The 16,270-nt window shown below is 54.6% G+C and overlaps 1 protein-coding gene across 1 annotated transcript in view; it reads right to left on the bottom strand.

Moving 5' to 3' along the window:
* ATP8B1 (ATPase phospholipid transporting 8B1) overlaps positions 1-5,042 on the bottom strand; it is a 15,663-nt gene extending 10,621 nt beyond the window's left edge. Inside the window, exons 1-2 of the mRNA XM_017839131.1 lie at positions 4,938-5,042; positions 1,068-1,254 (exon numbers count right to left, since the gene is read on the bottom strand). Coding sequence (XP_017694620.1) covers positions 1,068-1,254; positions 4,938-4,943 — 193 coding nt within the window. The 5' untranslated portion in view covers positions 4,944-5,042. The remainder of the gene's footprint in view (positions 1-1,067; positions 1,255-4,937) is intronic.
* Between the last annotated feature and the right edge of the window lie 11,228 nt (positions 5,043-16,270).

Here is a 16,270-nt window from a genome sequence, read left to right as displayed (position 1 = left end):
GAGCCCCGGAGATAAAAGAGAAATATTTACCTTGGAGGACCAGCTCTGGGGTTAGAAGTTTATAAGAGAAATGAATTGAGAAAGTAATTAAATTTGGGGAAAACGACAGGGCGAAACAAAATCGTCAACAAGTCTACATAAACATTTCTTCACCACATTCCAGTGTTGATAAAACTGAGAGAAAACCAGCAAATTAGGTGCTGAAATAAAACCTGCAGGAAGGAAGCTCCATAAAATGAATGGCTTTAAACTCTGACGCTAATACCTGATATTTGGGCAGCTGCATTGGCCAGTCATCGCCTTTAAAGAATGCCATCATACAAATCCCCCAAACGAGACGTGTGATAGGCGGTTATAAAAGGAAAACGCATCAGAGGTGGTTATAAAACGAGAGGGGAGTTGCCACCCAAACAGGAAGGAATCTGTATTAATTAAACAGGCCTTGGTTAAATTAAAAGGACTCCCACTGCAGCCCTGCAAAAGGGGGATTTAAAGGAGCTACAGCTCTTCCTCGGGCAGAGGCTTGAAGGGATGCCAGAAAGGTTCCTCCCACTGATGTTCCTACCCTGGCAGCAGCCACAGGCTGCACCTGATGGTTCCTTTGAACTCCTCCTACTCACCTTTTACCTTTCAGGAACCTCAGGAGGCTACAAAAGGAGCAGTGAGGCAGAAATCTGCTCCGTGCAAGCCTTAGAGAGCAGAAATCCAGGGAAACCACTGACTGGACACAGCAAACAGCTTATGCTGGTGCCAGTTGCCAGAGGATTGGGAAGACAAGCATCTGGAGCTCTGCTCGAGCAGTTCCCAGAGCACGGGCCATGCACATCGAGTGCCTGCCTTAATTAAGAGGAGGTCACCACGCAGCTCATTAGCTTTACGCACGGACCGCTGGCCCGGAACTGTTGCTGCAGCTCTGAACGGAGCTCAGTTCCCTTCTGACTTTGTTAAACCGACCTGCCATCAACTCCTCCTCCACACTCAAGAGAAGCTCTTCCAAATCCCACCTGACGCCCGAGCACAGCAGTCCAATGGATCCCCGAGGATCGTTCCTCCCCAGCCCGTGGTACCTTTCTTGCCGGGCTCTCGGCTCTCCTCGGCGTGGCTTTGGCTCTGTCCCGGCTCAGCCCCAGCCTGCCGAGGCTCCCGCTCATCCTCCGTCTCGTCGTCGCTGTAGGGCACCACCTCGTCGTTGGGCTGGGAGTCCTCATCCAGGGTGGTCTCCGAGTCCCTTTCCGAGGTCATCCTGCTAACGCCCTGCCGGCATTTTGGGCCAGGTTAGGGAAAGGACTTCGCAGAGCAGGGGCTGGAAACCACAGCTCTCGTTTCGCTCTCAGCCCCACATCCGAAACCAGTTTCCCCAGCAGAGCAGAGGGCACGGGCTCGGTTCTCCGGCACAGAGCACAGTCAGAGGGCAGTTATTGTCCCAGGCCCTCATTACCACCCTGCTCCGTGTAATTACACGTGTCACCCGCCAGCCCAGGGAACACCGTGTGCTCCAGAGGCAGCACACTTCCAGTGGGATGGAGGAACTGGGCAGCCCACGGACACCTGTCTCCCCGTGCCCATTACATCATCCCCCGTGGAGCCACAGGAGCTGGAGCCCTGCTTGGCCACGGGGGGACACGGAACTGGGCACTGAGCCCTGGGCCGTACATCGAGGGGTCCCGCTGCTGGTCCTCCAGCCAGGAACCAGCCTGGCTTCCTCTCTGCTCCCCACGGGCTGAATGTCACGTGTCTGTCACTGCAAGATCCCACGTCCCGGTGCCCAAACACCCAGGACACCGTGGGACACGTCGTGGCTCAGCCCACGGGCCCTGGGCTTCATCGCAGGAGGGCCAGTCTGCAGCTGAGCTGTGGCCACGGCCGTGTCCCCTTCAGCTCTGCCTCAACCCTGGACCTCTCCAGCCATCGCTGGGCCCGATCCTGACCCTGAACTACACATCAGCTTCCCAGCTCATCCCTGGACCTGCCTCCCCAGCCTGGCACTGCCTCTGCTGACAAACCCAGCAGGGCCGACACCAAACCCCACCTCAGCTCCTGGTCCTGCGAAGCTGAACTGTGTCCCCTCCTTCATATCTCCTATAGGGGAGAGATAAATATTAATGAGCACTGACTGTGCTGCTCCGGTGACAAGGTGCTGGCGGGGAGCCCGGGCAGGCCACGCTCCCGAGCCTGCCCAGCACCCGGACTGCCAGTTCCCAAAACACACCGAACCCGGCAGGCTGACTGAGCAGGAACTCACACAGCTTCTGCCAGGACCCAGCCAAGCTGGTGGAGGCTGCTCTGTGGTGGGGTGAGCCAGGAATACGACAGCTGCTCACTGACACGGGTGTGGAACCTGTCAGGTCTGCGAAGAGATCATTTGTTTCCCTGAACAGCCTCGGAGTTAGGGAATACACCTCAAGGTGCACGAAATCCAAGCTCCAGCTCGGGCCCCGTGAACACCTCGCTGTGGTATTTTGGTTTATTTCTCCTTTTTTTGGCTGCTGTCGTTCTTTCTGCCCTGCTGACACCTCACGTGGGGGAAAGCAGCTGGAGCTCCTCACACACGCAGCCCCTGGGGCGCAAAATGCCACCAGATCCTTGACTGGCTCCTGCCCCTGGCACACAGAGATTCAGCCCTCAGTCTATTAATCTTTGCCGATTAACTGCTTAATGATTAATGAGCTAATTAATCATGCAAAGGGTTCGATGAGGTGTCAAAACCACGCTGCTTTTGTTTTGCAGCACAGATGGGTGGCTAAATGGAAATTCCTACAACGCCACCACCACCACCAGCAGCCTGTGGTGCTGACTGGGAGCGGACTGGGAATGGACACCAGGAGTGGGCACACAATTAAATTAACTGTAGCCACTTTTCCTCCCTCGGAGGACTAAACCATAAACTGGCAAGCCTCGTTAATAGAGGAGATCTCCTGAAGTGCTGCCCTGCAGGAATCACCCGCAGGAGGCCACGGAATCGCTGGGAGAGAGCAGGGAGGTGCTGCTGCGGGGCCCGGGGCAGAGCAGCCCTCCAGTGACAGCCCGACAAATTGGTTTAGAGTTAAGTTTCTTGTCACCTAGTGTGGAAGAAAAGAGCAGGCTGGGACGGCAGGGCCACGTCAGGAGTTCAAGGAAGGTGGAGAACAATCACGGTGTGAAAGGGGAGACAGAGCGGGAGCAGGGGAGGTGCCAGTTAATCCTGAGGCAGCAGGGAAGAGAGGAGAGAGCACATCCACCAGCACCTGGGTGCAGGAAGCACGGCAGAAACCAAGGGGGCAAGAAGAGAGGCAGCCACGACTGATTTTTGATGGGGTCACTCCTGCTCTGAGGACTGTGGAAACAGTTCGTGGAGGGCCTGGGCTGGAACGACCCAGCTCTTAGTTGCTGCTTGATAAAATGCTCAGAGGACACTTCAAAAAGCTGTTTCTCGGCTGCGTGGTCCTCGCTTTCTAGTTCCAGACTTGAAGACAGGGGCCTTCACCCTGTTTCAGGGAGGTCACGAAGCAGAAACCCTTACACTGACTTCAGTCTGGAGGAAGCATTAGGTCACACTGCCCGTGCTGGCAGGGAGCAACACCCAGCTCTGGCTCCCAGCTTGGAAAATCCAGCTGATCCAAGGGCAGTATTGAGATATGGGGAGGTGAAGGAGATGAAAGTAGCATTGAACACAAGTTTAACTATACCTGCCCCAGTTTACCTACCAAAAGGACAAATTCCACAGTGCTTTGGTCACTGGGGTTTCGTGTCTGCTCCTGCCTCAGGGCAGGTACCAGCTAATTGGGAGTAACTTAAACCTTGTAAAAAAAAGCACTTACTGCATTTGTTTGAAGGCAGTAAACAACAACCAAACCCAATCTTGCTCTAATAGTCCCTGCACGTGACACTGTTTTGAGAACTTGGGATCACAGGGACTGTAACTTTAATGCTGCAAATCAAATCGGCCCTAGAAGTGAACAGATCCATCTAGAACCAGGGACATGCATAGCAAAAGGATTAAAGTGCTACTAAAGTTGCTATTTCTGTTTATTATGGATATAAAACTGCTTCAGCTACAGCAAGATGTTTCACTGCTTTAACCAGGTGTTGGAAAAAGCAAAGCCTGACCCTCAGACATATCAGATTTGGTTCTTTACTGGAGAAACCAACATCACAAACCAACACCAACTCACAGGAGGGCCGAGTACCAAAACTGCACCAGAAAACCACGCCTGACATCAACCCAAATTACCCCTGAAAGGTTCAAACTCAACTGGTCCCGGGGTGGCAGCAGATAAAATGCAGATAAGTGAAGCCGTGCTGTGCATGGAAATGGGTAGGAAGGACAATCCAACGTAATTAATTGATCCCTGTGAGCCAACACAAGGAAGAGATTAACTAGACACCAAAAATCCTACAGAAAATCATCCCAGCAAAGAGAGACCCGCAACCTACAGGCCCAGCTGCCTGAGGCCACACAAGGATGGCTGAAGATGGGCCATTGCCGAGACAAAAATCATCGTTTTGCCCATTATCTGCCCGAGGATTTCTCATTAACAGAGTCCCATCATTTAAAGTCCAAGGCAAGCCTCGCTATCTTTGCAGAAGATAAGACAGCTGGTAACCTTTGCTCGAGCTGCAGGTTCCAGGGCACTCTGAAGGGGCTTCCACCTGCCTTTTAGGGGGTGTTACGTTGCTGCTCTCAAGGTTCCCGTTATACAACAGCCTGTCTTGGGGTTAATAAAGGAATAAGAATTACTTTGGGGCGCACTCAAACAGCGTTGTTTGGCAGGGAAGACTCTGGGAACGTTATAAATGGAGTTCTCCTCCTAGATATCGCCCTCCCCATCAAAACCAGCAGGTATTTTTAGCTGGGAAAAATAAAGGTTACTTCCTGCTCCCGAGGTTGGAGAGTACAGGAAGACACCTTTTCTGGCAGGACCTACAAGGGACACTGAAGGTGTTTTTCCTAAACTGACCTTCATCCAGTGGAGTGGGGGACTGAAGCAGAGGCTGCATTACAGGTGCTGACACCGCCTGCCCCCGGAGAATCCCGTGTCCTGCTTCAGGTCAGGCTCCATCTGCAACAAAACAACGCAGAGAACGGTTCCTTGGCTGATTTCCGCCTCGTGTGCACTCAGTAACAAAAACATTCTTCGGGCAAGCCGTGACATTAATTTGCCTTGCGAAGTTTCTTAAGGAAAAGGGAGATTTCTGGTTAGCTCTCCAGAGCCTTCCATGCTGCTCCTCTCCCTCCTCTTTGGGAAATCGTCTTTTCCTTGATTTATTTCCTGTTTTGTCCACGTTGCTTATCCTTCCCCCGCTTTTTTCCACGCTTTAGTTCCACATCCCCCCCGGGCATCGCTGCCCGGCGTTTTGCAACCCAGAGCATCCCCCGACTCGCTCGAATCGCCCATCCCCACCATCCGATTGAAAGCAGATTTCTAATTTACGTAGGAACACGGGAGGAAAACCCACGGGACGTGGCAGAGGGATCCTGTGGGCCCGCCGAAAAGCAGAGGGGTCAGAGAGCACAGGACCTGAGAGTCTCTAATGAGCACCGCGTTCTTCACCCCGACGAGCACCGGGACACAGAGAGGGTAAGTGATTTGCCCCAGGCCATCGGGTAAGTCACTGACGGAGCCGGGGTTGGGTTTCACAAGCTCCCGGCCGACATCCTGCCTTCGGTTACGGCCGCACGAAGCATCTCATTTAACAGGGGCGGGGAAGGGCATCCCAGCCCCTCGGCCCCGTAAGGACTCCGATCAACCCCTCCCCACGGTCAAGTGGTGGCAGAGGAGACTCCTCTGCCCTCAAACAACCGCCACGGCAACAGCAGAGCAGGGAAATACCTGGGGGCTCGTTTAAAAAGAGCTTTGGTGCACAGAGAGCGAGTGGCTTTTGGAATTCACCGTCCCAAACTGCAAAGCTGCAGAATTAAGTGAGAACAGTTTGGAAGTTACTGGAAATAGTCTCTGTGACACCTACAAGTTAACGCAGGGACAAACCCCGGCCTGGGGCAGGTACAAAAGCATCCGTGCTCTAATAGGAACACCAGTGGAGAAACCACGCAATGACCAAATGCCACTCGACTCCCGAGCCAGACAGAAAGCTGTAAGCAAGCCTGAGCCAGCACAGACACAGGGAGTTAAGCTCAGGGACTCCAACAGCAGCAGCCACGGTGGTGGTGGCAGCTCAAGGACCAGGTCATCCCAAATCCCAAGTCCCACAGCCCCGTCCAGCCCCAGGCCCCCGGGAGCGGGGCTCATCCCGGCAGCGCTCCCTGCCAGGGCTCCCTGAGCACTTCGGCCTCTTGGGTTTCAAGCGGCTGCCGGTGACACCCGAGCCGCGCTGAAATGCTCCATTAGCTGCTCCATTTAGCACCGCTCCGGCCCCGCTCCGAGGAAGGGATGCTATTTATGCTATAGGCACGGACCGGGGGGGGTAACAGGACCAGGACACCGATTTTCTTTGAGCTCGAAATATGCTTTCCAAGCGAAGCACTGATCTCACAAGTAACTTTTCCGGGATTTCCTGCTGCAGAATGATACCGTTCCTCAATGCAGGCACCTATTGCTGCTCTGAGGGCTGTATAAACACTGACTGATGTAATCGCCCCGCAGCCCTGAAGGCTGTTTTCATCATTTATAGAGACGGGGGGGGGGGAGGAAAAGCGGGGAGCAGGGCGAGGAGCCCGAGGCCACGAGAGCGAGTCAGTGCCCGGCGGGGCTCGGGAGACACCTCCACCTCACCTCCACCGACCTCCCGCGCTCTCCTTAAACCTCGCAGCGCTGAGCTGGGGGATCACCGGCCGCGCATCCCGCGGGATCCCCGCGGGGTCCGGCCGCGCTGTCCCGCCGGGCCCGGGCTGCCAACAGCTCCCAACGCCCGGAACAAGGCGCCGAGCTCCCCGCTGCCAGCAGGTGATGGTCTGGGAAGGGTGGGGAAGGGAAGGCAGGAGAAGGGAAGGGAGAAGGGAAGAGAAGGGAAGGGAAGGGAAAGCGGGCGGGTCAGCCCCCCGGCCCCAGCCCTGGCCCCTCCTGTGCGGCGGGGCGGGACGGGACACAGCCCTGCCCCGACCCCCGACCCCCGGCCCGCAGCCGCCCCTCGCCGGGAGCCCCCCGGCCCGGCCCGGCCCCACCTGTGCCCGCCGTCCCCGCTCCTGCCCCGGCGCCTCCCGCGCTCCGCCGGCCCCGCTCCGCCCGGGAGCCGCCGCCAGACCGGCCCGACGGGTTCCCCCGGTTCGCCGGGCGGGGAGCAGGGGAGGGGCCGCCCGGCCCGGCCCCGTGTCCAGCCCCGGCCCGGCCCGGCGGGGCCGCTCCCGCCGCCTCCTCCCCGCTCGGGGTTGGCGGCGGGGCCGGCGAGACCCTCCGGCGGCCGCTGGCACCCCCGGGAGGGGCCGCGCTGCGGGGCCGGGGGCTCCCGAGCTCCCTCCTCCTGCCCCTGCCCGCGGGAAGGAGCTCTGGCGGTAGGTGGGACCTCCCTCCGGCGTTGTTTTATCCCTCTTTCCCTGCTGGACTGTGCGGGGAGCTTTGGAAGGGGTGCAGGAGTTTTAAGCTTTGGGCCTTTTGAAGGGTCCGAGCGGACTCCTGGTTCCCAAATCCTTCTGAGGAGGGATTGGAGGGTCAGGGAATGCTCAGGAGTGGGATTGCTAACACTGAGACCGATAGTTTTGCTCGTTAATTAACAGATAAAGTGGTTATGTTTAGGGGTGGCAGTAACGCGGTTCTGCCACGTGGACTTTAGTTCACAAATAGTGCGATTTAGGGCACGTGAAATGCAGACATGGTTACGGATCCGATCAAACAGAAAAAAATGGAAAATATTCGCCGTCTCTTCAAGTGATGATGGGCTGCTGCTCTGTACTGAGAGTGATCTTTGTTTTGGACTGACAGGTAGGGGAGAGATCACCCGGTTTCTTTTCCAGCAGCAACAATACTCAATTTTCCCGTGCCAGAAAAGTCTCCTTCCCACAGATTTGTTTTTCCTAGACCTAAAATGTGGTGCCGGGTTCCTGAGCTGTGTCTTTCAGCACTTTCCTCTTTCACTGCCGGCCTCAAATCCCTCACACTGGAATAAAACCAAAGGTAATGAAAAATCAGGAACATTTTGGCTTAACGAAGCAGCAGAGGTTACTTGTGCCTCTGACAATTCCATTTCCGTCCAGGACATTAATTTCTGCCCAGGGTTGAACACTTGGCTTCGCCCTCAGTTTTCACTGAAAACCGTTTAGTCCTCTGTCTCTGGAATCAGAAGTAATCTAGATAGAAATTTTGAAAGTTATAAATTTGAGGGAAGGGCAGATGCTCCCGACGAGCTCCCTTGTTACTCCTGGCTGCTGCCGACAGATGGGGAAGCATCACCGCGGAATTCCCGGCCCGAGCTCCGGGGAACGGCGTGGGCTGGGTCGCTGCCTCCGAGGGTGCTGCAGTTCCTCGCGGGGCACATTTGGCTTGAAAACAATGCTTTTAAAGCGTCGCATCTCTGTGCCGTCGTTCGGGATTAGCTGAGGAAGGGGCGGGAATGGGAAAATGGATCCGCTTCAGCCGCGGGTCGGGCTGTTCCTGCGCTGCGGGAGTTCCTGGGGTCTGGGAATTACAAACGCCGTTGGGTTCAATAACGACAACGAAGACCGAGGAACTAAAAAGCAAGTGGCCTGATTTCTGTGCCTGTTCCCGTTGTGTTTCCTTCCTGAATTTCCTTTCTCTCCCTTTTCCCCCCCGAGGAGCTGAACCGATTTAGTCCTGGTGCTCAAGCACCTCATTCCTTCCCAGGTTCCCATTCGGAATTTCAGCTGGAAGGTGAGTTTTGCCCACTTTGAGGTCGGGCTCTGGACCCTTTTGAGCACTGAAATGTTCCCGTCAGAGCACACTTAGGGAGTCACCTTTTTTTTGGTGTGGGGTTTTGTTTTTTTTTTTTCCAGTAGAAGGTTTATTTCGTCTCTGTTTCTCCCTCTGAGTCTGTGCCGCCACAAATCAAAATTCAGGCTTTTCTGCTGTCAGGCTCTTGCTTCTTCTGCGATTTGCGACGAGCCTTTCCCTGAGGGAGCGTTATTCCCGCTCAGCTTTCCCCCAGCGTATCCCATTGTCCAGCTCCCGGCGATTGTTTTGGGATATTATTGATTTTATGACTTGCATTGTTGGCTGCACAAAGCCGGGCCCACTCGGGGTAATTTGCTGCTTTCCTACTTTCTGAGGGAAGGGAATGTATGCCTCGACTAAGGCAGGAACAAAACCCTGCTATTATTTTCTGTGGCTCACAAAGGGCCTCCTCCATCCCCTGCTTCCCTGGAGGCACTTCTGTGATCAGGAGTTGCTTTGACATTACTCAGAGTCCTTTGTGTGGGGTTTGCTTTGGGGTCTTATTCCAGGTTGTGCACACTGGTTGTTCTTGTTCTTGTGTGTGGTTGTCCTGATGACCCGAGCCATAATTCCATGAAAATTCACAGTACCAGGGGAATCCCCCGGGGGAGAAAGCAAGGTATTACAGGAGAAGGCAAGGCATGATGATATTACTCACAATTCAAAGCACCGTGCAGAGATTAAATCACCTCTGAAGATATGTTCCAGTCAAGTGATTCCAGCGACTCCAGCAGGCAGGGAATGCAATTAGGGAGAAGAAAGGAGGAACACCGAGGACAAGTTGTGGCTGCAGGCTGCATCCAGATGCTCCCGGTGGGTTATTCTGCCTCTGCCCCTGCAGCTGCTCTCCTGCGAGGGCAGGGAAGCCCAGGTTTGGTTCAGGACAGGAGCAGGAGGTTCTGGGGATTGTTGTTTTTCTCCTCTGCCGTGAGGAGGGCACCCAGCTCTGTGTCCAGCTCCCCTGGTTCTTTCGCAGGCTGTCTCTGCACAGGGAAAAAGAGATTATTGTGGCATTTGCCCTCTTGCTGCGCACCAAGAAAGGTGCTTTATGAACTAAAATGCTGTTCCCCTGTAGACGTGGCTTGAAGCCTGAAGCTAAGGGGAAATTATTCCAGAGAAATCACACAGCAGAGCCCCTGTGGAGCTGTGGGAAAGGTGGATTTGAAAGAGAAACGAGGGGAGGGAGAGGTTGTGCTGGCCAACCAGGAGCTGGGCTTTGCTGATCCCTGTGGGTCCCTTCCAGCTCCGGGTATTTTATGCTTCTGTTGGAGACTTAAAATGAATATGCAGAGAAGCATGAGCTAAGTAGAAATTCATCCACTCATCCTACTTTAAGCCCCCCCTTACTGCTTAAAATGGCTGGTGGATGATATTAGGGGGTGCTAGCATTCATTTGATTAAACTCCCAAAGCATGGGAAGCATGAACCAGGCAAATTCCTCCTCTTTCAGGTAAGACTGGCGCAAAAAATGCAAAAAACTGAAATGATTTTGAAAATATTGAACCCCCCCAATGTATTTTGGGCACGTTTGGACCCCTGTGTCACCACCAGAGCTCCCATATGTGCATCAGGACCTGTGAGCATTAGTGAACACTGGCTTTGTGTACCAGGTCTCCAGCAGAGGGTTAGGGTGGGTTGCCCGCCGAAGTTTTTATGTGAATCAGAAGGATCTGGGATGCCCTCTGCAGACTCAGTGTTTGACTCACGACTCTAATCTGGTCTCATCTTCGTGGCTTTCTGTACCTCTCGCCCGCCTACGGCTCGGATTCATTTCCCTCCCACTCACCCTTGTGCTCACTACACTCCTCCCGGTTCTCCTCCAGCGAATCCCTTCCTCTCGAGTCCCTCTGCTCTGTTTTGTTTGCTCCCTCTCCTCCTTGCCTCCTCTCTGCTGCTCAGCCTGTCCAACCCGGGGGGGTGCTGGGCCACGGGGGGCCGTGGGGGCTTCACAGCCTCGACAGGCTGACTCTGAGTCCTTCCAGGACTGCTCTGGAATATGGATTTTCTTGGCTGGCGTTCCTGATCCCGCGCCAGAGCTCTCTTGTGCTGTTAATTAATTAATCCTGTGATTAATTATTAGGCGGTTCTCAATCTGTGTTTTGAGGAGAGACCCTCCTCCTCCCAAGTGTTGGGCAGCTGGAGCTGACATCAGACAAACAGGGGAATATTCCAGCTCTGTTTTCCGTGGCGTTTCTCCCAGTCCCCTCTGCCTGCAAGTGAACTGTTTATAAGGATAATTCCCTCCCCTCCAGCTGCCTGATTCACTCCCCTGCTGCAGTGGAAGCCCCGTGGAAACGCCGACAGGTTGTTTAACACTCCCCGGCATTCCTGCTGCTGCATCCCTTGCTCCGGCCCTCCTGGGGGCTCAGGCTCCTCGGGAAGCTGTTAATAACCTGTGCTGCGGCAGTTGGCTCTGCTTGAATCCACAGACGTCTTTAAAAAGCGACACAGACTCGACGGGGACCGAACAGCTCGTCCTGTGAGCTGGTGGGGCGGGGGCCACATCCTGACGAGCACTTTGTGGGGCTGGAGCCGAGCCTGCCGTCCCTTTCCAGAGGGATGCTGCTGTTTTCCGTGCCCGAGGATCCTCCAGGGTCTCCTGGTTGTTATTGTGCTTTTTTTTTTTTTTTTTTTTTTTTTAATGAACGTGTTTTATTCGAGAGCGGGTATTTCCCGAAAGGTTGGCTTTGGGGGCGTCACCCGGAGGACAAACGAAAGGCCGCTTTCTCCCAAATCCTCATAGCCTTGCGTGGATGTGGTTGGAAGTTGTTCAGGAGCAAGGGGGTTCTCCCTCTGTTCAGTTTTGTCTGGATTCACACACCCAAAGCGAAGGCGCAGAAATGGTGAAGCTGCTTTTGAGGAAGGGAGATCCAACCTCTCTCTTTTGGACGGGGAAAAAGATGGGGGACCCGAAATGTCTCGCCAAACCCCCTTGGAGTAGTTTGCCTGTCATTAATTGTCCGTTTTTCACACCCCCGAGGGTCTGAAGGTCACGTTTTGGGGGTCGCTGCTGCTCCTCCTTCAGGTGGGGCCGTGACTTTGACCTGCCTGGAGTTCTGAGAGAAGCAAACACCCGAATTTGAGGCAAACAAGCGAATTCTTTAGGAAGATGACATTAAAAGTAGAGACAGCCCTAAGAACGTATCTCATTCATGGAAGCTGGGTTATCAAATTATCTGTCCCGGCTTCAGCTTCCCTGAGTTTCCCCATCCACCTCCACATTTCTCCCAGAAGTACCCCTGCACTCTGCCTTCCTGAGTAGACGGGAGTGGACGGAAATGGACTTTTTGGGGCTGGACAGCCTGACCTCTCTGACTGTTCCTCCCAGGAGGAAGAGGAGGGCTTGTCCTAACTTGGACAGGCCTCCCCAAAGCGCATTCGGAACGGGAGAAGCCATTCCATGCCCTGCGGACGCCGGAGGAGGAATGACTGTCAGGTGCAACCCAGGTTGTGAAACCCAGAATTCCGGAGAAATCCCCACCCTGAAAGGAGAGAGATATGCATGCCTGCCTCGGAATTCCACAGGGTGGGGTGGCTGTGCTGATTGCTGCTGGGGGCAGGAGGGACAGAGGGCTGAGAAAGGTTGGGCTCCCCACTTTGAGGCCTGCAGAGAGGGATTTTGGTGCAAGTTCCCTCTTGATGATCCCGAGGGGAACGAGCAGCGACCTGGAAACTTCCAGCAGACCTAAATTCCTGCGTTCCTCTTCCCACGGGCAGGGCTCCCGAGCTCGAGCTGACCCCTCTCTTCCTTCCTGCCTCCTTCCCCAAGGCCTTGGCTCGGGATTTTCGCCGTGGCTGTGCCGGCCCAGACGATCCCTGCGGGATCCTGGCCACGGAACTGTGCCCTCAGCGAGCACATTTCGTAGAGTGTCTCACCGTGGGGTGGCGTGGGGCCGGCTCTCGAGGGGGCACAGCAGCTTGAACAGGCTAAGAAAGGCCACATTTGGTGCTGCAAGTCCCAAAATCTGCAGCCAAAAGGCCCCTTCATAGGAAGGGGCAGGTCTGCGGTGGCAGCGCCGGGTCTGTCGGGGCTCTTATTGCCAAAAAGCCACCCTGTGATGGGCTGGGAGGGGGGGAAAAGAGGATGGGGGACTGCAAAGGCACTGCTTAGAACCCCGAATGCTGAAATGGATTGTTGGAAGGGTAACTCTGAAGGCCCCACAAGGTGAGGAAAGCCGGTGTGCTTTGGAGGAACTGGGAAGGGACCGAAGGAGGGGTTACGGGTCAGTAAGAGCACAAATCTCTGGGAAGACGAACAGCTGGTAATTATCCCCCATCCACCATGATCTAAGAGCCAGGAGAAGTCGAAGGAAACAGTTAAAATTGTAAAGAAACCAACAGAAGGAGGTCATTTTTCACACCGGCTGCCGCCAGAGACGAGGGCCTGAGTGTTCACTACACCAGTCTTTTGGGATTCTTTTCCCTCCCTCAAGGGGTGAGCGGTCCAGGGGGCATTAGAGGGAGCTGTGAGTCCCTCAGGTGGAGCAGGAGGGGCAGCATTGCTCGGGAGATGCCCCCAGAGATTAATTAGAGGCTCTGGGCCTGACTCAGGCAGTGGGACTGTGTGACTCACCCCTGTTCTCACCCCTGTTCCCAGGGAAGGTGTGCAGAGCTCCTGCGTGGGAGTCCGGCCCCAGATCCCATCGCCAGCTCTGCTGGAGGCTCTCCCTCGCCCACAGGTGAGTGTCACACTCAGATGAGGCAAATCGGAACAACTGTGGCTCCAGAAAGCTTTCGGGTTTCTTTTGATTTCCCCCTTTCCTCCCTTGTGCTGCTCTGCCCGGGTTTGTCCACCCCACACTCCCCTGAGCAAACCCAGGCAGAACACGAGATCCAAGGGAAAGCAGCAGCGAGCAGAACAAACCTCGTGGTGTTCGGATTGCTCATCAGCTAAGGGAGGTAGAACATTCTCAGCTTTATTCTCTGACGAGACTCTGGCCTCCCAGGAGTTCCCGGATTGTCCAAAAAACCAGGCACTGGCTACATCAAAGGCCTCCCAGAACAATTAGCAGCCCCTTTTCAAAGCCCTTGTGGCACCACACCTCAGAACTCAGGGCCTGCAATAAAAATAGCTCAGAAATGTTGGGTTTTCCCTTTCCTGTAAACTGCCCATTGCTGACAGAAACACCGACGTTATCCCGACCTCTCCGGGGTTCATTTTCCCTTCCTCGCTCACGCCTGCAGGGTTATGTTGTCCCTGGGATCTGAGTGGGAGCTTGATTCAACTCGAGTCACACCTTTGATGAGTTTTCTACGGCCGTTTTCACTGATTCATGACAAAACGGATGGTTTTAAATAGTTAATCTGCCTAAATAGTTAATCTGCCACCGGTTTTCTGTGCTCAGCCCCGTGCTCAGCCCTTCCACTACTGCTTTAAGGGAGGTGTGTGCTGAGAACGCAGAGCACAACAGCAGCCTGATAAAATATTAACGCTCCCGATGAAATTTTTCCAGAAGGGAAGAGAAAAATCGCCGCCGCTGAGAAGCTCTGCAGTGAGAAAAAGCTTTTTTTTTTTTTTCCCCCCAGCGAAAGACTGTTAAGTAACAGCATTAAATATTGAAGGATGCCGAGGTGTGTCAGCACACAGCCTCCCTTCGGCCCTGGGAGAGGCAGATTTATCTCCTCCTCCGTGGAAATCCTGAAATCCCTGGTTTTGAACCAGGGACGGAAAAGCCAATCAGACCAAATCCCTACTTTACGATTTTTTTAAGCTCTGTCGAGCGAGTGATACAGCGTGAACAGGCCATTTTAAATGTCCCTTTGCAGTTTTAAATGTCCCTTTGCAGTCACTAAAGGGCAACGATGCCCCATCAAAGCAGAGGGAGCCTTGTCTGGGTGATTTTTAACTCCCGAGTGCCCGGGGATTGTCGCACTCTCATTTCACGTTTTCGCCAGAGCTGTTCAGAATAAATAAATAATAAATAGGGGAGCAAAAAGCAAGTCATTCCGGGCGGGCTCTGGCAGCAGTTTGCTCTCCTGCTGCTGTTTGGTGAGCCAGAGGCATCCAGCTCGTTTCCTAAAGAGCATTTTCTGCTTAGGCCGGGGCTCGGTTAATCTGTTCAAGCCAATTCCCTGCAATCCAAACCGTCTGGATTTGGGAAGATCGCGGTTTATTTGGATTGGCTTTGTGTCTGCTGTCGGCGGTACGAGGGATTTACAGTGTAAAGGCTCTCTGTTGGCATGTTCCAGTGACCTGCTGAGTGGCGTCTCCCGATATTTGGGTAACGGCTGGCACAGTTAAGTCCAGCAGGAAAACAAAGAACAGCCAGAAATCCTGGGAAGAGCCGAGCTTGGCTGCAAGGAGTGGGAATAGCTGCTTTTAAGGTGCAACTGGTGCAGGGTAGCTTGGGAAATATTTCCAGGTTAAAGAAAACAAAAAAAAAAAAAAAGGAAAGGAAGTTTATTTCCGTCCTACACGGGGGGATGGAGCTGGAGCTTCCACGGAGAACTGCCAGCCACAATATAATATTGAACCTGGTTTTTTTTCTCGGAAAAGTGGTAAATAATTCATGGGGCTTTGTGTTCCATGAAGAGGCCAGTTGTAAATCGTGGGAGCTGCACCTGGAGATTTCTGCTATCAGCAGTCTCACATGAATTCCATCTCTCCGGGGCCATCCGTTATTGCGAACACAATTCCAAAGAGGAATTATGCACGGGCAAACAGACGAGGAATCTGCAGCCCGGATCTGGGGCTGAAGCTTCGCAACCCAGCCCGGTTGTTCACGGCAGAGATTTTCTGCCCTGGCATCGCAGATCCTTTCGCTCTGCTCAGGTACGGGTGTGTTTTCCCCCCCGGGGGAGCACCTGTGGATGGGAGGTGGAAGGAAACAGCCCTGGCTGCGGTTCCAGGGGCACGGAGAGGGGCCAAAGAGGAATCCAACCGAATTTATCCGGGCGTGGGACCTGCGGGACGAGCCTTGTGCCAGGTGCTCCTCTGGACCGGACCATCGGGGCAGGGAAAAGAGGAGCAGTTTGACTGGGAAAAGAGGAGCAGTTTGACTGGGAAAAGAGGAGCAGTTTGACTGGGAAAACAGGAGCGGTGTGACCGTGCCAGGGAAGCCCCTGCCCGGCCCTGCCGGCGCCACGTGGCATTTACAGCCAGGAGGGACTCCGGGAGTACAAAGGCTGCTGATGCCTCCCCGGGCTGGACTTTACCAGCTCAGCTCTGGGGCACTGCTGGCTGGGCAGAGGTCACATCCTTCCTGCCCCAGAAGGGCGCTGGAAAGGCTGGAGAAATGCTTCCTGGTCCCTGGACTGCTGTGGGACCTCTCCAGAAGAAGGGATCTCCTTTTGCCCTTCTCCCACATCCCGGTCCCATCCCGGTCCCCCATCCCGGTCCCCATCCCGGTCCCCATCCCGGTCCCACATCCCGGTCCTACATCCAGGGGCCCATCCCGGTCCCACATCCCGGTCCTACATCCAGGGGCCCATCCCGGTCCCACATCCCGGTA

Source organism: Lepidothrix coronata, unplaced genomic scaffold (assembly GCF_001604755.1).
Source record: "Lepidothrix coronata isolate B3197 unplaced genomic scaffold, Lepidothrix_coronata-1.0 Scaffold377, whole genome shotgun sequence".
NCBI lineage: Eukaryota > Metazoa > Chordata > Aves > Passeriformes > Pipridae > Lepidothrix > Lepidothrix coronata.
The sequence above is the reverse complement of the archived record's forward strand: the minus strand, read 5'-3'. Positions and strand labels throughout refer to the sequence as shown.